Source organism: Leptopilina heterotoma, unplaced genomic scaffold (assembly GCF_015476425.1).
Source record: "Leptopilina heterotoma isolate Lh14 unplaced genomic scaffold, ASM1547642v1 Lhet_65, whole genome shotgun sequence".
NCBI lineage: Eukaryota > Metazoa > Arthropoda > Insecta > Hymenoptera > Figitidae > Leptopilina > Leptopilina heterotoma.
Window position 1 is genome coordinate 388591 of NW_025111152.1, and position 24410 is coordinate 413000.

General features: G+C 36.0%; 2 protein-coding genes across 3 annotated transcripts in view; one reads left to right on the top strand and one right to left on the bottom strand.

Moving 5' to 3' along the window:
- Positions 1–19685, top strand: part of LOC122510011 — a 197330-nt gene extending 177645 nt beyond the window's left edge. For both annotated transcript variants that reach the window (XM_043624390.1, XM_043624389.1), the window contains one exon: positions 17421–19685. In XM_043624390.1, coding sequence (XP_043480325.1) covers positions 17510–18817 — 1308 coding nt within the window. In that variant the 5' untranslated portion in view covers positions 17421–17509 and the 3' untranslated portion in view covers positions 18818–19685. The remainder of the gene's footprint in view (positions 1–17420) is intronic.
- Positions 1–24410, bottom strand: part of LOC122510013 (enhancer of rudimentary homolog) — an 87284-nt gene that overhangs the window by 28800 nt on the left and 34074 nt on the right. The window lies entirely within an intron of this gene.

Sequence of the window (24410 nt, forward strand, 5' to 3'; positions counted from 1 at the left end):
CATTAACGCCCAAATGACAAAAATTTTTACTTGGACTTCAATACACGATTTAAAGTATTTTTAGACAATAAATTTTAGCAGCAATGAGATGTAGGGGGTTTTGGGAGTCGCTCTTTCAAATTCTCCCGTGTAGAAATTTAACCATGTCCCAAATCGGGGCCAGATCTTTTAATCATTGTGTAGGCCATAACATGGCATGAAACACCTTCCCAGATCGGGCCCAAATCTGGCCAGACTTGGGCCCGATCTGGGAAGGTGTTTCATGCCATGTTATGGCCTAGATATGGCAATTTCTACACGGGCTGGGGTCAAAATAGCGATTCGATCAACACAAAATCCAATATGGTGGCTAATTTGAAAAAAAACTCAAAAAAATAAGTACATTTTTTAAATATTTTTTTTCAGATCTAAAAAAATTTTTTAAACCTTTCTTAAGTATGCACGGAAAGAAATCTGCTAGATAAAATACTATTGGGCGGCCAATAGACTTATTCTATCGGACCCCCACTACTACTTTTCAGGCGAGTAGATGCCCAGGTGCGAATTTAGATTGGCCGCCAGAGTTTGAAGGTTGGCCCAAGGTTGGCCGAACTTTGGCAAGCGAAGTTTTGGTACTAGTGCCCACAGTTGGCCCGACTTTGCAAGCCAACCATTACGTGCAGAGTTTAACCAACCGTCGGGACAACTTTGGCGACAAAGGTTGGCACAACTCATCCAAACGTAGTTTAAAAGACTTTCAGTTTCGGTCGGCCGAACTCTGGGCTACGGTTGGCCCGACTGTTGCAGCTTTAATATACATTTAACGGTATGTACTCCCATATGAGCGCAGCGTAGTGGTCAGTGTATAAGTCTTCGGTGCGTTAGGTTAGGGGTTCGATCCCAGCGAGCGTTAGATATTTTCGAAAATGTATGTATGAGATTGTGTTTAATAATAATAGGTAAAGGTTATATCTGATGTTCCCGCTAATAATAACGTGTTAATTGTTTAAATAATGTAGTTTTTTAATAATTTTTTACCTTTGGCTGTTGAAGTTGGCCAAACTTTGAAAATTGTGGTTGGCCCAACTTACGCATCTAAAGTTGTGCCAACTTTGGCCTCAGTCTTTGGACCAACCATTGAAATGTATAGTTGGCACAACATATGCATTGTAAGTTGGGCCAACTTCCTTATGAGTTGTCAGGCCAACCATCGTCGCCATTAGACGGCGACCGTTATCATCTGTATGGTTGGCCCAACCTCTGGCACGAGAAGTTGGACCGACTTTGTAAAAGTTGGCCCAACTATGGGCCGACCAAAAAATCACACCTGGGTGCTATTAGTCCATCGCTGCATGGTATTATTCTACGCAGAGATGTACTAATTCCATCTACTCGGCCTGAAAAGTAGTGGTGGCGTCAGATGGCATAAGTCTATTGGCCGCCCAATGGTATAATACTAGCAGATTTCTTTCCGTGTGCTATTGGTAGGCAAAATAGTTGTACTTTCAAAATAAAAAATAGAGAAATTCTGATTTCAAGATGGCGGAATCAAAATTTTGAAGAAGTAAATGCATTATAGTCAAAAACATCAAAATTTACACCAACATTCAATAAATTTGCAAATTCGATTCAAAATGTATACTCAGGGGGTTTCGGGGTCGCTGATGACGAATTCGATGTCAGTTTTTCAAAATTCCGAATGGCAAATCCAATATGGCAGACATTTTTTTTTTTAAATTTCGATTCGCTTGACACTTGTCACTCGAGGGTTTTTGGGGTCGCTGATAACGAATCCAATGTCAGTTTTTCAATTATATATATACTACACTATTATATATACTACACTTGAAAATTTGTAAAAATAATTGATTTTAAAAAATTCGGAAATCGACATCACTATAAGGCTTCCTTTAAGAGGAAGCAAAAATTAATAACAATTTTGTTTATAAAGAAAATAATTTTTTTCCTATTTTATCATTCGTAGAATATCTTTAGACGTATTTTCTTTTTTGGTAAATTGAAAAATATTTAAAATCATCTGAATTATCGCGAGTTGAAGTGAAAAATGTTATTAAATTTGCAGTTTTCAAAAAATCAATTTTTCTTAAATATTTCAAAAACAGTTATAGATACAAAAAAATGTCATAAGAAAAAAAGATGCGCAATGAAATTTTCTATAAGGATGTGTATTTAAAATATTAAAATTCAGAAATTGAATTTTAAGTGTCTAGGGGACTTCGATTTCGGCCGAGAAAAATTTACGTGCCCTTCTACGATCCAGGTGCTCAATTTAATTTAAGTAAATCAGAATTATTTAAAAAATAAGTATTTTAAATACACTTTAATATTATTTAAATAATTTTTTGATTATCAACTGAGAAATATAAAAAAATGTACCTTAAAAATTAACCATTCTTCATTTTATTAGGATTTTGAATATTTGTAACTTCGTTGGAGAAAAACCGATTTATGTCAAATTTTTGGAGCATGTAGATTGAAGCAATATCTTCTTGCTGCTGAAATTTCGCGTTGGGTTTTGCAATAGTTTTCAAAAGAAATTGTTTAAAAAAATTTGTTTATTTTGAACTGTTAACGAAAGGTTCTGATGCCAGGGAAAACGGTAACACACAAAATATCTGAAATGGGGTTTTACTATACACTCAGAAATACAAAAGGTAAATGATAATTAGAAAGCCGATGTAACTCTTAACAGAAGGTAAAACCGGAAGCGAATATACATAGAGAAAGTAACTATTGTCCAAAAGGGAACACAAGTGACATCTGGAGTAGTTGTCCAGAAAGGTTGGATCGTAATTTAAATGTTCAATTTAGTCAACATGAAGGTTACAGACAAGTATTATAACTAACTTGAAGTTGGTTTGCTACTTGCAATAAAAGTCAAATTCAAAATAAAACGATTTTTTTAAAGTCACTTTAAAACAAACCAACTTCAAGTCAGCTATAATACTTGTCAATAACCTTCAAAACAAACACTTTTTTAAATCAATTTCTTTTGAAGACTAGTGCAAAACCCAACGCGAAATTTTAGCAGCAGGAAGATATTGTTTCAATCTACATGCTCCAAAAATTTGGCATAAATCGGTTTTTCTCTAACGAAGTTACAAACATTCAAAATCCCGATAAAATGAAGAATGGTTAATTTTTAAGGTAAATTTTTTTATATTTCTCAGTTGATAATCAAAAAAGTATTTAAATAATATTAAAGTGTATTTAAAATACTTATTATTTAAATAATTCTGATTTAAAAAAATTAAATTACTTTGCCAAAAAAATTGTTAAATATGATCGATTTTTGACATTTTATACAGAAACTTAAATAACATATTTTACAGTTTATTATAAATCATTTGATACTTTTATTAAGTTCAAAACACAAATTCAGTCTTTAAAAATTAATATCAATCGCTTTTTTTATATTTCTTAAAGAGATTACTCCTTTTTTAAATATTTAATAATGTCTGTCAATGTAACTTTTTTCATGTAGGGGAGACTGGGGTAAACCCGCTCACAGGGTAAACCCGCTCACTAGCGATTTTACGCCATGAACTCAACTTAAGATGAAGATATTGGTACTGTGAATAGTACTTGACATTCAACTTATATTAACGAACTTTCGTTTAGTTTCATAAACTCAACATAGAATCAGAGACGATCAAATGTTTTTAGAGGTGTCAGAAAAAAAACGTATTTTGGATTTTTAAGTTTTTCGATCATTATTTTTGAGTCTTAATTTATCTGGCAAATTTTTTTTGTTGCTATTGGATGTCCTTCTTCGAAGTACATATATAGTTTTGTCTTATTTTAAAAAGATTTAATTAAATTTATTCTGAAATGTTAGGAATACACTCGGGGTAAAGTCGCTCACTTAGTTTTAAATTTAAAATTTAGAATAAAATAATTTCACGTATTATATTTCAACAATAACACAATTTATGACTTATTAAAACCAAAATTGTAACTACATTTCACTTTCTCTTAATAAAATATAACACTATTTAAATCCATAGTTGTAATTCATGAAATCTATGTTCATTATTTATTAAACCAATTTGTTGTTTATAGAATTGTTTATAAAACTCATAAATTATCAATAATAATTCATACTTAAGACGGGAATAAGACGAACTTTAATATTTAAAAAATAAAACTCTTCCGTCTTGAAAAGATAAGGTGAGCGGGTTTACCCTGAAAAATTGTGATTTCGAAATTTGGTATATGTTTATTAAAAAGTTTCTCTAAGTAAAACTAAAAAATATAAATCAAAAACTCTTTTTAATTTTTTTAGTAGAAATCATAAGCTTTCAAATGATATAAATTAACTTGGATTTAGAGAATAATTTCCTAGATTTTAGCCGATCTGAAAAAAAGTGAGCGGGTTTACCCCAGTCTCCCCTACTCTCAATTTATAACATCTTTTTTTATATGAAATGTAATTATTTTTTACAAATCATTGTTCATTTCGTCATCCCAGAAGATGTAAGAAAATCTCCCTGAGTACTGAAATTTTTTATTAGGCGAAATAAAATGGTTTGACCCAAGAAACTAAAAGAAACTTTTAATCAAGATAAATGTGTTGTAAACATAACCTGTAATTCGTTTCCTTCTTAGGTCCCTTTCTTTATATCGCGTCTCATATATTAAAAAATTCAACTGATTTCAATAGAATTTAAGACAAACTAAAAAGACATCAAAAATTTCTTATGAATTCGAAAAATTTAATTTTTCCAGTACTTTTAATAAAATTTCATGATTTTTCCCTTATTTTCCTGACCTGTGACAATCCTCGTTCAGGATAAAAAAGGAATTATTAATAATAAATTATAATTCGATGAATACCCTGGTAAAAATTTCGGACTAATTCCGGATTAAATACGGACAGATTAGTACGGATTAGTCCGAAAATTGTACGAAAAAGGACCGAAAATGATCCGCGCTAGTCTGATATCAATCCGAACGAAAACCTGAATCCGAAAACACTCCAGAGTAATCCTGAATGTCTACGAATTCAGTCCGTAATTAGTCCGCAACAATCCATACTTACACGGAGAAAAATAGTGCTGAGTTTCTAGTAAAAGTTTCTATGGAATAGTAATAATTCTACTTTTATATTAAAAATTACTATTCATAGTAAAATGTACTTCGCATGAAGTAAATATTACTATTTCTGGTAGTAAAAATTACTAATAGTAATTATTACATTAGTCACTTTTAAAAATTGCTTTAAGAATTTTAATTTTTACATCGTCATTGTAAATTTTATTAAATTTTGTATTACTTTTTACATTCGATATGTAGTAAATATTACTCGTAGAAATTCTAATAATTAGTACTCGGAAAATAAAAATTACTTCTGCAAGAAACAACTTTTACTATTGCAGAGCGAACTTTTTACTCGAAAAAGTAGTAATCCGTACCACTACTACTATAGACCTGTGTGTGTGTGTGTGATGACGTCACTACTGTCATACGCACCGATCGTAGCCTGAAGTCAAAGTCATTAAGATTATAATACTACACTAAGAGACCTTTTGGACTGCAGCGGAACAACGTATGAGATAGCAGCTCCACTATGGTTTTAGAGCGCTGCGATACAATTTTGGGCGCGTGACAGTCCAAAATGTTGGTGAGAAGCTCACCGAAGTAGTGGGGATGCCGTCATAGGTTTGCAGCTAATCAACTTTTGGACTGTCACGCGCCCAAAATTGTACAGCAGCAACCCAAAAGTATAGTCCTGTAGCGTACCACTAAAATGGTCAGTAGCAGCCTATCGAAAGTCTGCTGCTGACCAAAGGTCTCTCAGTGTATATACTCCAAAGTTTTATATGTATATTAAAATGTGCAATTCTAGCTTTGTATAAAATTATTTACAACATTTATTTTTTATTTTGTACAAAATCAGAATAAGAAATCTAAGAATAATAATCTAATAATTTAATAATTAAATTAAGTAATTTTAAATTAATAATACTGTCGTTTATTATTATTATTATTTATTTTTTTTTTTTGCTTAGGGACTTTTGGAAAATCTGCCTACAGATTTCTGGATTCCGCATTTCAAGGTTATGTGGAGTTGGTAAAATGAAACAAAAGGAAATATTAAAAAAAAGATAAATAAATGTTATAATAAATTTAATTAACTGGCGACCTACTACCAGCCCGACCCACTAAAACCCGTAACCCTTCTTCTGGAGCCCTTTACCCTCCCTCGGAACTGTCGTAAGACTTTAGCCTTCGAGGGTGGCGCTCCAACTCTGTCGCTAGTGCGACTTTCTGCTTTTCTCTGCGGTTATCCTGCGTCCATAGTTAAAAAAATGATTAAAACTATTTCATAGTCTAAGCGGAATTTACAGCACAACAATAATAATAAAAAAAAATTATTTAAGAAGTGTTAAAAGTCAAAAGATAAAATCGCAAACGGATATAAAAAAGAAAAGAAAAAAAAGTAAACAGGTATATAACGTTGAAAAGACAAAACTATACAAAAACGAATAAAAAAAACAAAACAAATTAAAAAATGTAGAAGGACAAATAAATCACAAAATAAATTAATAAGAAACGAACAAACAAATTTGAAAGCTGTTTAAATTACGCTTTTTTGGCGGCCGTCGAGGTCCTTCCTCGACATAACCGAGATTATGAAGTTCTCGACTTGCCGCCAATTCTCTTCTGACTGGGTCATCAGCGATACCATGTTCTCCGGTGTAACTTGACTGTTTTCACCTTCGAACATGGCCCGCCTCTCCAAGTCCCATTTTCTGCATGAGAAGAGGGTGTGCTCCGCGTTGTCCTCAGGAAACTGGCAATATGCACACACCTCGTCCTCGCGTAATTTAAAGCGACACAGGTACGAGTTAAAACACCCGTGACCTGTAAGCGCCTGAGTCAAATAATAGGAAACCTGACCGTGCTTCCTATTTATCCAGGTGGCGACTACCGGGATAAGGCGATAAGTCCATCGACCTTTTTCCTCACTATCCCATCTTTCTTGCCATCTTTCTATGAGCCTGTGCCTCGCTTCTTCGAGTATCAGGCCCTTGCTTGGTCTTAATTCCTCATCCGAGGAACTGCTTTCTTTAGAAAAGAGAAACATTTCTTCTTTTTCCCTCGCCAAAAGATCTGCTGGCGGGACACTTGCAAGGACCTGCACAGCACTCGTAGATACCGTCTTATATGCAGAGATGATACGCGTTGTTATCTATCTCTGCGCCGACAGTATCTTTTCAGAGATGGTCACACATCTTTTACTCCTTAAGGATGGGGCCCACGCTAGTGCTGCATAGAGCATTTTAGCGTGGGCGACGCTCGCCACCAGTCTTCTTTTTTGTTCACGGGGATCGCCTACATTTGGCATTAACCGTGAAAGATTAGCCGCACATTCGATCGCCTTATTTGACGCCGTAGCCATGTGGTGGTGGAAGTTTAACCTTCTATCTAACTCCACACCAAGATATTTAATTTGCTTACTCCACTTGACCTCGAATCCGTCTATCACGATTCGTGGGAGCTCATAACCACGTCTGTCTGTGACCAGCAGTGCCTCGGTCTTTTCCAGGGCCATTTTAAGACCTCTGGTATACAGCCAGCTTTTTGCTAGTCGCAGACATTCGTTCACCAATGTCCTAAGAGCCTCCTCACTTTCAGCAGTGCACACGAACAACGCGTCGTCCGCAAAGCCGACGATCACCGCACCTTCGGGCAGATCCATTCGCAGAAAATCATCATAAGATACATTCCATACAAATGGACCCACCCTCGAGCCTTGAGGAGCCCCACGCTGCATCTCTTCCCTGAGAGTGCAGGTGTCTCCCTCTCTGTATATAACCCACCTGTCGCTAAGATAATTATTCATTATCCGCAACAAGTAGGGCGGCATGTTTTTCTTTTTCATCGACTCGATGAGATCTTTCCATCTTGCGGAATTAAACGCGTTGCGTATGTCAATTGCTACCAACGCGCAGAAGCTCTTCTTTTTTCCAGGTCCCAATTTGTTTTTTCCTGCTTTGGCTATGTTCACAACTGCCTGGGTGGCATCAACTGTGGACTTGCCTTTACGGAAACCAAATTGGTGATCGGACAGACGATTCTCTTCGGTCAAGTGGCTTTGCATTCTCTGCAGAACCATATCCTCTAAAAGTTTACCCATCGTATCTAGCAGGCATATACGCCTGTACGATGAAACCTTATCTAAAGGTTTTTCACCTTTCCTTAGGAGGACCAACCTCTGTCGCTTCCAGTCGCGGAAGAACTCTCCTCTCTCAAGGCAAAGATTGAAGCATCGAAGCAGAATCTGGGGTGAAGTGTCGATTACCAACTTTAGGATCTCGTTACTTATCCTATCGATTCCAGGCGCCTTGCCTGTTTTCAATCTTTTGCCTGCTTTTTGCAGTTCACTTAGTGTGAAGAGTTCTTCCTCTCCGACTTTGCAAGAACTCCAGTCCCGTCTAAGGTATGGTTCTGCAGGAGGAAACAAAGAACTTATTATCTTTCTGACCCAATCGGGATTGTCCAGGCCGGGGGTCTTTTGCCTCGTCACTAATTTCTTAGTCACGATTTTAAAAGCCAGACCCAATGGGTTCTTATCGACTTCCTCGATTAGGTCCTTCCAGCTACAGAGCCGCGACTTGCGGATCTCTTTTTTGAGGTTATTTTTTGCCTCCTTGAAAGCCTCTTTCAGCAAAGGATCTCCCTTAGATCGGGTGTATGTCCTTCTTGCTTTGAGGCATTCCTTTCTCAAGGAGACCAGCTTCTCTGACCACCAGTGCAAGGATTTTTTCCTTGGAAAGGCCCCTTTGCGACGTGGCATCGACGCATTGCAAGCGGTGATGATTATATTTCGCACTGCTCGCACCTCTCCATTTAGACTTTTCGGCCTCCTCACCCAACCAGAATCCTCATTTAAGATAGATTCTTCTAGGGACCGGCTGAATTTCTCCTTGTCGAGTTTCTTAATGTTCCACGAGAAGATTTTGCGACTAGGAGCTTCCTGTCTTTTTCCTCCTCGTGTGTCTTCCAATGAGACTGAGAACTCAATGTACTGGTGGTCACTTGCTATATATTCCTCAGAGACCCGCCAGTCGCTTATGCGGCTAAATTTATTAGACGATGCGATCGTTAGATCTATAATCGATCCGATCGCACCTCGTCTAAATGTCCAGGTTTTTCCTCAGTTTACAACTAATAAATCGTTCTTGGAGATTATTTCTCCAATCAGAATTCCTCTCTTGTCGAGCCTCGTCTCACCCCACTCTGGCGATTTTGCATTAAAATCGCCAGTGATGATGACATCCAGCTTGGATTCTATGAGGCTCGATTCTAGGTCTTCTATATTGGCTTCGAAGGTGGTCAGTGGGTCGTTGGGTGAGAAGTAGCAGCTATACATACGTATATTAGCCACCTCTATCCACACAAACCCGCTGCTTGTCTCCAAGAACTTGTTAACCCGCAATTCTGGGTTGCACAGCTTGATGGCGGCTCTCTTCGCCTTATCCTGATACCAAGGTGCGAGGTCGCTTCCTTGATACTGCTCACTGCAGAACAGGATATCGACCTCATTTTCCCTAACTGTTTGCATCAGGAGCACCTGTGCATCCTTACTTGTATGCAGGTTGACTTGAAGGAGCTTTAGGGATTTGCCCTTTTAAGTTTCTCCAGTTCCTCCTTGTAAACCGGGCAGGAAATTCTTCCAGGGATATGGTTGACTTCCGTTTTTCCCAAATCTGTACACGTAATGCACTTTGGCTTGTCGCTAGTACAACTCTTGGCGAAATGTGTTCGCCGCATCTCCGACAGTTTTGTTTTTGTTTTGACAGTTTTGTTCTGTCGGGGCCCTTGCAAATTCGGGTCACGTGTCCATAGGCTAGGCACTTTTGACATCTTGTCACTTCTAAGTGCGTTCGGATAGATGCGTTTATCCAACCAATACGCACTTTGCCCAGCTTAAGCAGACTCTCGCTGTCCGTTTCACTCAAGCAAGTCACAGCTAATTCGGGCTTTTGCAACTTCTCCTTTAAGACGGTTAAAACGTCCGCCTCTTAAGTTGTTTCGTCGAGTTCCCGAATTTCGAGGGTCTTTTTACTGACAAAAGCCGTAACCTCGGCCTTGTCCTGAAGGACGGAGGTAAGATTCTCAGCGAACTTTGAAGTTTCACCCCCCTTTTTGACAACAACAAGAACCTTCTTTTTAAGAGTTCTCTTAATTTTTACAATCTCGGTGCCAGTTTCCTCTGGCTTTACCGAAGTTGTTGCCAGTTTTATAAGATCATAGTAGGTCTCTGGATTCCGGGCCGAAATTTTTATTGCCTCCGTGGTTCTAAAACATTATTTTCGAATCTGCTAAGTCCCTTATCCTCGGAATTTTTGCTTTGGCTCCCTCCAAAATCCTTGGAGCCGTCAAATTGATTTATGACTAATAAGGGAATGTAATTTATTTAACTTGTACAAGATTGAATTTATTATTTAAAACAATCGTCATAAAATTGGCGCCCAACGTGGGGCACATTTGTTGGGAAATTTCTGAGACACGAAAAATAAATATATTTGTGATTTTGACTTGTTGAATTTTTGATGTGAATATTTTTCTCTATTGACATATTATTTATTTCCTGTAATAATTAATAATACCCGATATGAAAATTATTTATTGTGATATATATTAGTGTATTTGACTTTGGGAGAGGAGGAGATAATTGTGTAAAATAGAAAATTTTTACACTTGAGAATTTTTGTTGACGGCATGGCGAGAGACGCCATAACCTCAATTTAGACATTTTTTTAGAAGTTGAATATTTCGTGTAATACCTGGACGATTTCAATAATTTTAATTTTGTTAGAATCAGTGAATTTTTCTTGATTTTTCGCGAGTGATAAATAATTTTTGTCATTATTATTTAAATAATTAGCCAACACGTGCTTGGTGTTGAATAAAATTATAATAGTCACGTGACATATAGCGCATGCGCGTAGTGATAATTTTTTTTGTATCATTTTTCAAATTCAGTTTCGTTCATAGAAATTGGCGGTCAGTGGAAAATTTCGACTAGGGAATCTATTGCGCATGACAGAAATTAGTCACGTAGGCTCAAAAATATCACTCATGCGGAAATTGACAAGAGAAATTTGACTTGGGAAAAGAGATGAAAATTTCTGCCGTAAAATAGTGAAAATTTAAAAAGGACCAGGGCCGTATTAAATGGGAGACGTGCCCCCTTTTTGTTAATAATTAACAAATTTTCAAAATTTTTATCCTTTTTAAGTTTGAATAAGAATAAAATTAATTAAATAAATTATTGAATAGTATCAGGACCGTATATAGTGTATGTGAGGCCCTAAAAATAAATTTTTATTTTTAATGGTTGAAAATTTTTCAGAATTAAATTGAAATTAATTTATTTTGACTCTTGATTAAGCGTGAAAATTCAAAATTATCCTAAGTTAATACTGACTAGTGTAATAAAATTTTTTTTTGACAATTGAAATGGCTCACGCAATAGAGAAGATGATAGATTATAAAGAAAGAATGGCAATACTTTTAGATAGTCCCGAGATGAGAGATATCTGGACATCTATTATTGCTATGCCGGTAGGACAAATAGTAACGATGTTACTTGCAAAACAATTATCGATTGCAGGAACATTAGAAGTTCTCAGAGAAAGATTGTTTCGAATTGAATTAAGAACAATTTTTACGGATGAATTAGACATTCCTTTTTGCCAAGAATATGACTGTGGGAATTCAAGTAAAATTTTTCTTCTTGAAGCATATACACCACCCAAAAAGGAAGAAATTCCCAACGTTTGCCAGACAAGGGGTACAGGAGTGACAAGTGATAGTGGGGAGGAAACTGACAGCCCTAAAATAAGAGATTTAGGTAATTTAGGCGAAATTGACAAAAATCAGGAAATGTTAGCAGAGAGGGGGGAGAATAGTTTAATGTACAATAGACAAAGTCCCTCAAGCATGAGTCATACACCAGTAATGACTACAGCTAGTATCCCTACTACCTCGATTTTGACAACAACTTCCCATACATTTCCTTTACCAATAACTACAACGGTCATGACTACACCTCAACCAATTATTTCGGCTACAATGGCACCAAATATCATTAGTTTACAACAATCGGTTTCGAGACTCAGTATTAGTCCTGAAATCAGACAGTTTATTAAATTAAATAAACAAATGACTAATACTCTTTTCCCTATCGGTGAACATAATGACTATAATGGAGTAGAAAATAATTTTGAGTGGCCACCAAATGACATGAACCCTCATTTAAAAAGAGAAATAGTCCAACATTGTCAAAATCAGAATTTTGAACAAAATGACAAGACAGATTTTTCTCAGTCCATTCAAAATAAAGATAAGGTTAGGGAAAATAAGTGTGATAGAAATATTCCTCAACCAGTACAGACAAAAAAAAATTTCTGTCCAAGGAGGGAATATCAAATAACGACAGTGATAGTGAAAATGACTCTGACAAATCCGACAAATTTTCGACTAGGGAGAAAAAGATTTCTCAAAACAAAGACAAGTACAAACGACAAACTAATAAAAAATATAAAGAAAAGAATGTACGAAGGACATTATTTACCGATTCATCAAGCGACTCTGATTCAGATATTTCTAGTGAATCGTCATTAAAATCAGACAAAAGCATAGCAATTAATAGGTCAAAAACAATTAAAACATTGATTAATTGGGATGTTAAATTTTCGGGAGATGACAATGCTGACCCTGAAGATTTCCTTAACAGACTAGAAGATTGCAAAGATTGTATGGTAATTGACGACGACGACTTAGTACATTCAATTCCCAGTATTTTAAAAGGTCAAGCAAGTCGTTGGTATAGGACTATCAGACGAGAAATAGACACATGGAAGATGTTCAAGAGAGCTTTTCGACGTGAATTTTTAACAACAGTTGACGACGATGAGGTAATTGACGAACTTAGGGCTAGGACACAGGCAAAAGGAGAAAAGATTTCTTCATATCTGACAAGTTTAAGACTAATAATGGGACACTTAAAAAGACCATTATCAGTCAAGCAACAAGTTAAAATTGCTTATAAAGGCCTTATGCCCACCTATCGTAGACAAGTTGACTCATCGAGTTTAGAATCACTGACTAAACTAGAGAAAAATTTACGACAATATGAAAAAGTTAAAGACTTGGACGACAGATATGTTCCCCCACCATCGAAAGACAAAATGCGTTTTCCAGCCGCTGCATTCCATGGTACCAAGAAGGACGACAAGACACATGGGACCAACAAAAATGAAAAGAAAGTTGCAGCTATAGAAGACGAGGGAGTTGTCGAAACAAGTGAAGTAGAGAAGAAAAGTAAGAAGAAGAACGAAAAGAAGAAAAAGGACAAGAAGACAAAAGGGGAGAAGAAAGTTGAGAAAACTGACGAAAAAGTTGACGCTCTCAACCAGACGACCCCCACCACCAATGTGACACCAACATCAACTCCAAATCCAGCCATGTTGTACGCGGCTATGATGGCAGGGAAATGGAAGAAGAAGCAGCAACATAACAACACTGTTAATCCTGTTGCAGGTCAAACTGGTCCGGCAAATAATGCAAGTGCACCAACCCCTTTTTATGGTGCATGCTTCTCTTGTCAGTCAGTAGGACATAGGGTATCAGAATGTCCTTTAAAAATATGTTATGTGTGCCAACAACCTGGGCATATTGCAACACATTGCCCTAGCAGAGTAAAGCAGACAGAAATTTGTCTAGTTTGCAAAACTCCGGGGGTAAATTTCTTGACTTGCCCAAATTGTATTAATGTGAGAAACGCTTTGGGAAACGGCCCATGGGGGGCGCAGTCACTGCCTGTACCCCCCACCAACCCCCCTCAGATCCAATAATTACTGTTTCTTTTGACAAAGAGAAAGTTACAGTAATTGGGAAAAATAGGGATAAATTAGATGAAATTAAAGGTTTAAATTCATTCCCTATTAATGAAGGTGCAACATGCAGTTGGGACATGGGTGACGAGTTAGTAGACGACAAAAGTGGAGAGGTACCACTCATATGGAAAGAGGATAGGATAGGAACTGAAGAATTGAATGAGAAAAACTCATTCAAACTATGGACATGGGATGAAGGTAAGAGTAAGAATGAGAAAAACTCATTTAATTTTTCATTTAAGGATAAGGAGGCCAAGAGTGGGGATAGTAATCCACTCTATAAGCGGAGTTTAATTGAGGGGATGAATGATACTGATAAAGGATCAGTATCAATGTTCCAAGGGAGGGGAGAGGTTGTGAAGGGCACAACTGACCCATACCTTGATATTGACCAGGATGTAGACGGAAGCCGACTGGAAAATCGATATTTCTTTCGAATGCACATCGGCAACAATTCTTATGAGGCACTATTTGACCCTGGAGCGATGATATCTGTGATCAACGACAGAGTAGCAGAGCCATATAGGAACCGACTACAGCCATGCAATACCTCAATAAGGAGTGCGATTGGTGGCAAGACAGAGACAGCAGGGTTGTTAAAACTGAATATAACAGTTGACGGACATTCAAAACAGTTTGACGTTAAAGTTCTCAGTTCAGTTACACAAGACATCATTCTGGGCAACGACTTTTGTAAAGCTTGGAATATGGAAGTTCAACTCGGACCTGGTCTCTGGAGAGTATTTGATGGTGACTGGCATGTATTCTGTGTCAAAGATGTTATTGAGGGTGAAGAAGAAATATATGCTGAATGTGCTGGTATCTCTGCGTTGACGGACCAACAAAAGGATATCATTCAAGACCTGGTGAGAAGATTAGTACTACCACCATCGGAAGAACTACCAATGACCAACTTGACCGAACATCACATCGGGGTAACTGACGAAACCCCTGTACAACACAGACAAAGACGTATGTCGCCAATAATGATTACTTGGTCACAGAAAAATACAGCAGAACTGTATAAGAAAAAAGTAATCGAGCCATCATGCAGCAATTGGAGGACAGCTCCAGTTTTGACGCCTAGAGGGAATGGTGATTTTCGACAATGTTTGGACTTCAGAGACGTTAATAAGGTCAAAATAAAGGACATGTACCCATTGCCGACCATTGACTCTATTTTGGACAAATTGAGAAAAGCCAGATATATCTCAAAAATTGACTTGACGCTAGCCTATCACCAAATTCCATTATCCCAAGAAAGCAAAAAGTATACAGCTTTTGCTATCCCCGGATCAGGACTTTGGCAATACTGCCGAATGCCTTTTGGACTAGTAAATGCTTCGAGTACTTTTCAGAGACTAATTGACTCTCTTTTTGGACCAGAAGTGGAACCTTATGTGTTCGGATATCTTGACGATATCATCATCGTGACGGACAACTTTGATGAACATATAAAAAGGTTAGAATTTGTTTTAGAGGAACTGAGGAAAGCAAATTTGGCTGTTAATCCTGACAAGTGTGAATTTGGATGTTCACAAGTCCGATATTTGGGATATTTATTAGACGAGGAAGGATTACGGCCAGATCCAGAGAAGACAGAAGCAGTACGAAGCTATCCACCACCCACGAATATCAAACAACTTAGGAGATTTCTAGGAATGGTTGGATGGTATTCAAGATTCATCAAAAATGACAGTGAGATCAGACTGCCACTTTTTAAGATGCTGCATAAAGGACGACTATGGGAATGGGGAGACGAACAACAGGAAGCCTTCGACACTCTGAAAACAAAATTGACGACAGCACCAGTACTCGCTCGCCCCGACTTCAATTTGCCTTTCACAATCCAGTGTGATGCAAGTAGTTATGCCCTTGGTGCCGTTCTGACTCAGGAATTTGATGATGGAGAACATCCAGTGATGTATATCAGCCGTGTATTGACCGGGGCTGAAAGGAACTATTCTGTGACAGAAAAGGAGTGCCTAGCACTACTTTGGTCTATAAAAAAGTTTAGACCTTATATCGAAGGATATAAATTCAAGGCCATTACTGAACATTGAAGTGGCTGAAGAATTTAAAGGATCCGACTGGAAGACTCGCAAGATGGGCTTTGGAGATGCAGAACTGGGATTTTGAGATTATTCACCGAAAGGGTGCATTAAACCAAGTTCCAGATGCATTATCAAGAATGACTGAAGATGACGAAATGATTGACGCTTTTGAGACAATTGAGGATCAATGGTACATCAGACGACGGGAAATGATCAGAAAATTTCCAAACAGATTTCCTGGTTGGAGAATTGAAAATGACCTTTTGTACCGTCATCGCAGTGACCCTTTGCTCCTCCCTATCATTGGTGATGAAGATGGATGGAAACTGGTGGTACCAGATGAACATAGACTAAGGGTATTAGAAGATGCTCATTCTATCCCATCTATGGGACACTTAGGAGTAGAGAAAACATATGACAGGGTCGCAAGAGAATACTATTGGCCAGGAATTTGGAACGACGTACACAAATTTGTGACTCTCTGTGTACAATGCCAACTTCATAAAGTATCTCAAGCAGGACCTGTAGGTATGATGGGACAAAGAATTGTAGAAAGACCATGGGCAGTAGTTGCTGCAGATACAATGGAATTCCCACCAAGTAAAAGTAAATGTAAATATCTGGTTGTATTTCAAGACCTATTTTCAAGATGGATTGAATTAAAACCATTAAGATCCGCAGATGGAAAATCAGTGACGAAGGCTTTGGAAGAATTAATCCTATTTAGATGGGAAACACCAGATTTTCTCTTGACTGACAATGGGAAAGAATTCGACAACAAGACTCTCAAAGAAACACTTGAGGAATATGGGGTAAAACATATTACTACACCACCCTACTACCCTCAAGCTAATCCGGTAGAAAGAAGTAATCGGACCTTGAAGACCATGATATCAACATTTATAGGGAATGATCATCGTGACTGGGATTTACATGTCCATGAGTTTCGACATGCAATCAATACTGCAACCCAAGCCACGACGAAAACCTCTCCAGCATTTTTAAATTTTGGTCGACATCCTCGACCAGTGAAAAGTTTAAGACGAGAGGTTGAAAGTAAAGACAAAGTACGAAAAATTTCACCTGAAGTATGGATAGACAGGGTTAAAAGGCTTGACGCATTACGTGACTTAGTAACAAAATTCATTGACAAGGAGAAAAATAGACAGACTAAGTATTATAATAAAAATCGACACGAAATTGACTTCAAGGTTGGTGATTTAGTACTTAGAAAGTCTCATAAATTATCAAGTGGAACACAAAAATTCGCAAACAAAGTTAGCTCCGAAATTTGAAGGTCCATTTGAAATTATTAAACAATTATCTCTTTCAGTTTTCGTATTACATACGGATAATAGTCGTAGAAATCCCAAAATCCATATCACTGATCTTAAACGTTATATATCACCACAAAATGATTAAATAATTACTAATTAATTTTGTTCTATTTCAGATTCGACTAGGATAACGTTTGACGAGGAACAGCTGATTGACAAGGGAAAGAAGACTTGAATAGCAACAGATTGACAAGGAATTACGAAAATGTCTAGACAAGGAATTACTCGAGCCGGAAACAATTCGAAACACCGTCCCACAGCAGAATTCGAATTACCAAGAGACATATCTTTGCCACCATCATTTCTGGATTTTCCAATCATAGACACGCCATTGGGAAATAATTCTAATATGCTTTCTAGAACATTGAAGGAAAATACAAATTATCTAGTTAAACATAAAGGAGCATCAAAGAAGAATGTCTTTAAAGACGATAATAGACGAAGGGAAGGTGAAAGTTGGGAACAATACGAGGATCGTCTTGCCGTATTAGAATTGGAAAGATTCTGTAAATTACAGGACCCGAAAAATTCCACCAATCTGGAAAGACTGAGGGAAGAACAGGAGAGAGAAATCGAAATCAGGAAGAAAATATTAGAAAAAGAGGACCTTGTGAATCCCAGAGAGGAGGATAAATTGGAAAAGGTAGAATCAGTATTACCTAAAGAAGCAGGACCTCCGAATAGAAATGATATTTCACTTAATCATGAGCAGGAACAAGCCATCGAAAAACAGGAATATTCAATTCCCAGGGAAGCATTGCCGCGGAAGAAGACTGGGGTGCTTTTTAATGACCTAGTTTCTATACCTACAGACCCTACCATAGATCCTCCTCCAAGAGCCTGTATGAACTGTTGGCGAAAGGACCATAATAAGTCTCACTGTCCGAAACCGATAACTGAAGCACATTGCGAGAACTGTGGTAGGAAATATCAGACCGTAGCTACGTGTCCAAGGTGTGCATCAGGATATCGGAAATATCTAATGAGGAGGAATAAAAGAAATATCCATTCTGGATCAAGGACAAGCCTAAACACTGACGAAGATTATGACAGCTCGTGGGAACGACAGGGGGAGGCTGGAACGTCAAAGAGGCCAAGTAAAGTGAGGAGAGAAGAGAATCCAATGTTACCCTCGATTTGGAGACAAGATGACAAACAGCAGAATTACACTAACACCGATGGAATCACTGAGAAGGCGTGGAATTTCCAGGAATCCACAAATCTGACCATAGCTCCAAAAGCAGCAACATCAGAAGCTAAATACTTGACCAAGGCGGAGGAAATTGAGAAAAAAGACCTATTGTGGAAAGGTCAGAAACAAATTCAAATGGAAATGGAAAGTTCAGCCCCACCACCATCCTATTGTGAAGTAGTAAATAATGCTACTCCACGTCAGGATCTGATCGCCGCTATCAAAGAGTTGACAACCACGATGAAAGGAATGTCTGCAGAAACAATCGACATGGCGGTGAAACAGCTGATTGAAGAGAGGAAACAGGAGCAAGGAAAATAATTCATTTTCAGTATTTTATATAATTCTAATTTGATAAAAATTTTGTTTATTTTTCTAAAATTATTTTTTTTTGCTATATTGTCTCAACTCTTCAAGCAATCTAAAATTTTTTTTTGTTGTTCTTAAACTAAAATATAAGTTATAATAGTAACTATAAAACTTGATGAGTCTACGAGAGAAAAAGATTGTAATACGAGATACTCTTTTTGAATTATTTTTTTTTGTTGAAATATTCGAATTTACAGTATTATAATTTTTCTTAAAAATGTTCTTTTATTATTTGATTTAGTCCAAGAATACTAGAAGAGTATTTCTGGCCTAAGGGGGGATTATTGTGACGTAGAGTCTAGTCACTGTATTAATGATATTATTTTTTTTTATTACTATACTTTATATTCTTTAAATTTAAGCGGGAGATTCTTTTAACTAAAATTTGGAAACTCCCCATTATGATTTGATTAATATAGTGCGTCGATGAGCAGACGAATTATTGTATGGAAAGGAGCATTCATATATCTACTTTTGTCGAGAGTGTAAGAAAAGGAATGTATTGAATTGACCGGGGAAATAAGAAGTGATATTAATGTAAATTTAGTAGAAAAGTTAATAAATAGTAGTGATATTATTGAATTAATGAATATTTATTCAATCAAACCAATCTCTCAGGACTTGTGGTAGAAAAACTCTTCGTTGGATAATTAAAAGTAAGTGTATTAAATTATCATTTAAGAGTCGTGTCTCGGAGGATTAAATTTTCCCTTTTTAATTCCATATTTCCTGACGGAATCTCCTTTTGAGATTATTGTTGATAATGTTATTTAAATTTTGGAAAGTTAACTTTTGTCAATTTTACAAGGAAAATTGACTGGCGTCTGACTAACACGTTCGGTTGTCAAATTGATTTATGACTAATAAGGGAATGTAATTTATTTAACTTGTACAAGATTGAATTTATTATTTAAAACAATCGTCATAATACATTAGATAATGAATTAAAAAGAAATTTTTTTTTATTTTATCGTTAGAAAATAAACTTTTTTTCAATTTTATCTTAAGTATGTAATATAATAGTAATGTTACAGAAATATTACCGCATAATATTACTGTAATGTTACTATAATATTGATGTGTATTGTTACCATCAGGCGGACATTTTAATATGACCATAATATTACAGTAATTTTACCGGGTAATATTACTGTAATGCTACGTGCTACGTGGGAAAGGGATATATGTATTCAAGTAACCGAAATTTTTTTCTATAGCCATTGCGTAGCCGAGAGGCTTAGTGTAACACGGTGCTTTTTAAACCGATTTAACTGAAAGGTTCTGGCACCTGGAATTTTCTTCCTGATTTCGATTCTAGATCACAAGTACATCATTTTCCAACAAAAACGAAAATCTTCTGTGGAGCCGTTTTTAAGAAAAGTTGATTTAAAAATTCAAAACAACGAAAAGTCAGCTTTTCTTCAAGAAATATATATTTGAGAAAGAATATCATCAGAAAAAACTTGTAGATATTAAAAAAAGTAATTTTTTATGGTTACTAATTCAGATTTTAAAAATGAAAAATGCTGGATCCAATATGGCTGACAAGTTTTTAAAATTTTTTGGATTTTTACTTTTCTTGGTATCTAGGGGTTTTCGGAGTCGCTGATTACAAATCAGAAATCAGCATTTAAGAATTCAAAATGGTAAATTCAATATGACGAACAAGTTCTTGAAAAATTTCCCGAATTCACACGAAACGTGATAATTGGGGGTTTCAAATTGCGGATATTAGGGACCAATATTGCAAACAAGTCATTAAGAACCCCAAAAAAACACACAGTAACAGGCTTCGTGTGAATTCGAAAGATTTTTTAAAAACTTGTTTGCAATATTGGATTCGCAATTTGGAATTCTGAAATCCTGACTTCAGAATCATTATATGAAATCACTAAAACCCCTGAGCAACAGGTTTCGTGTAAATTCGATAGATTTTTTAAGAACTTGCTTGTCATATTGGATCCTGCATTTTGAATTCTAAAATTCTGATTCGTAATCAGGGACTTAAAAAACTCCTGAGCAACATTTTTTGAGTTTTTTCGGATGTACCGTAACTTTAAACTACTGTAGATAAAAACTGTACATTTTACCCATTTTAAATCATAATAAAACAATTTTCGAAAAAATGACCGCCATATTAGATTTTGAAATTCTGACTACAAATTTGAAATCAGCGACCCCGAAAACCCCTAGATTCCAAGTAAAGTGATAATCCAAAAAAATTAAAAAATTTGTCTGCCATATTGGATCCGACATTTTGCATTTTTAAAATCTGACACCAGATGCGTAATCAGCGACCAACTGAAAATTAGTTGCCCACTTCACGAATTTTGACCCAGAATCGAAATCAAGAAGAAAATTTCAGGTGCCAGAACCTTTCAGTTAAATCGGTTTAAAAAGCACCGTGCGTAAATGCGTGCGATTTTAGGTTGCATTAGATATAAGTTAGGTAGGGTTCGAATCTGTAATTGTAAGTATGAATATAGTAAAAAAGTAAAGCTTATGAATAATGAATAATAATACATATGTAGAGTGTATATGCCGTGCCGGCATTCGTTTCACCTGTCGGTGTGAGGTGCGTCATTGTGTGGGTACGGATTACTACTTTTCCGAGTAAAAATCTTAATGAAATAGTAATAATTGCTCTGATTCGTAATAAAAGTTGCTTTGCTCAGAGTATTAATTGCTCGGGGCATTTTAAATATTACTCGGGTTTTAATAAAATTTAGATTCCTTGAAGTAAATTATACTTTTTTAAAAAAGTAAAAATCGTTTAAAAAGGAAGCAAAATTTACTATTTCTTAAGCAGTTTCAAAATTACTACTTGAAAGTAGTAATTTTTTATCGAAAATAGTATAATTATTAATACTTATTTTTCTCCGTGTATGACCGGTGAAGAATTCTTCTAAAATAAGTAGGGAATCATCCGAAATCAATATGTAAAGAATACGGAATCAGTCCACAACAATCTGAATTTAATCTAGTTAAAAAAACTTAATCCGCAAAATGTCCGGAGCAATCCGAACGCTGTAAGCTAGAAATCCGGTATTAGTCCGCAACAATTTGAAATTAAGTGTGGCAAAATCCTATTCTGAAACAAGTACGAAACAATCCAAAAGCTGTCTGCAACGAATACGAAATTTGTCTGCAACAATCCGGATTTAATCCAATTAAAAGGCATAATCCGAAACAAATACAAAATTAGTTCTTGAATTCGGAATTAGTGTGGTAAAATCATATTCCGAAATAATCCGAAATATGTATGCTAAAAATCCGGTTATAATCGGCCACCCGAATCATATTATATCCCTGCTAAAAATTTCGGACTAATCCGGATTAAATCCGGGTATATTAGTGCGGATTAGTCCGATAATTGTACGAAAATGATCCGCATTAGTCTTACATCAATCCGAGTGAAATTGTGAATCATAAATCAGTCTGGTGTAATCTTAAATGTCTCTGATTTAAGTCCGTAATTATCACGCAACAATCCGAAATTATGTCCGTTAAAAAACTCATAAAAAATAAATACGGAATAATCCGAAATCAATATGTAAAGACTAGATTGGACTAATTCCGGATTTACTAGTTATACACAAACCGCATTGAGTTTGGATTTATCCGGACTAATTACGAGCGACAAAAACCTGACCATAAAAAAACAAAAAACAAAAGCCTGACTGTTTCGGATTAGCTGTGGATTCTCTGGTTAAACCAATCAAATTACTTCTGCATTTACTAGTTGCATATGATCTGACTAATTTCGGACTAAACCGGACTAATTACGAATTCAATAGTTATAAAAAACGGTATTGATTTTAAACTGAATTCAGGGTGAAAAACTCCACAATAAACCGTACTGTTGCGGACAAATTCCGGATTAGTCCGAAATCGGTCCGACTTTTTATTCAGGATATTTACTTATGGTAAATAAAATATTTACTTTTGCAGTCAATTTGATTTTACACTAGTATTATTAGTTATCTTTTTAATATTATAATTTAACACTGATGTGTTAGTTTTTTGTCATTTCTTTTCGTGGCACTTGATAAATTCTATTATGAATTTGAACTCCCATGCGAGCGTGGTATAGTGGTTAGTGTATTCGAATTTGGTGCGTTAAAATGTTAGATAGGTGTAGGTTCGAATCCCCAAGCGTTAGAAATTTGAAGTTAATGTAAATAAAATTGCGATAGGTAAATCAAAAAATAAGTTGAATGTGCCATAAAGTAATAATAATTAATATGTGTAACTTGTATAATTATATTTTTATTAACATTCACTAAATTGTCCGGACTAATTTTTGACTGTTTCGGACTAATTCCGGATTCACTAGTTGTATACAAACCGCATTGTTGACAATAAACCGTATTGTTTCGGACAAATTTCGGATTAGTCCGAAATCTGTCCGGTTTTTTAGCCAGGGTATTTTTTGTGGTTTGTTAATATATTAATTTAAGTAATTTTTAGGCCAATTTTTTTACCACAATTTTTTTGTTTATTAGTTCTTGTTGTTAAACAACGTTTCGGTAGTAGCCACTACCTTTATCAAGTTTACATTAAAAGCACTGAAAATTTTTTGTTGTTGTTGTAGGTAATACAGGCAAACCTCGCTACGGCGGAAACTCGCCAGGTAGAAGTAGAAGGGATTATATCAGTGAGAGTTGTGACTGTGTGAGTGCCATGAAATTCAGGGCCGAAAAGTTTCGAATTGTAATTTTTATATGGATGTTTTTTTATTTAAATTATTTAATTTAGATTTGATTTATAATTTTTGTTTATTTTGTGATATATTTTATATATTATAAAAAATAAACATGAAAAACAATAAAATAAATAGAATAACAAATCAAAGTAATTTAAAAAAAATAAATATATTTAAAATTCATCGCAAAAATTAAATTATTTTTTATAAATAATAAAATTCTCCTGAGGAATTCAATTATTTTCAATACAATTTTAACCCTAGAAGGAGTACGTTAATTTACTCACCCTCTAAGGAGTAACTGGGGTGTCCCGACACCCCACGCTTTAAACTTGTTTTATAAGATTTATATTTGAGGGCCTGCATACAATAACAACCGCTGCGCTTGGTTGTAGGGGATAATACCAGCCAGACAGCAGTGAGAGCCTCTGGGCCGTTCACTGCTACCTAACTGGTACTATCCCCTACAACCAAGCGCAGCGGTTGTTATTGTATGCAGGCCCTCATTTGACGTAAAAAAAATTAACTATAATAATCTTCGAATTCATTCAGTCTGTCCAGAGCGTGTACATTCCGTCCGCAGTGAGAGAGAAAGATTGATAGAGAGAAAGAGAGGGAAGTATCGCCTGCCCTTTTAGTTTAGAGTAGGAGCGAAAGAGAGGCGAATATTATTATTATATCTATATATATTAAGTTAGTCTTTCCTTATATATTCTGTTCACAGTGAGAGAGAAAGAGAGGGAGGGAGGTATTGTCTCTCCTTTTAGTTTAGTGTAGGAAGGAAAAAGAGACGAATAGTTAAGAAAGTAATGCCCACTTTTTGGGTTTAGAAGGGGGTAT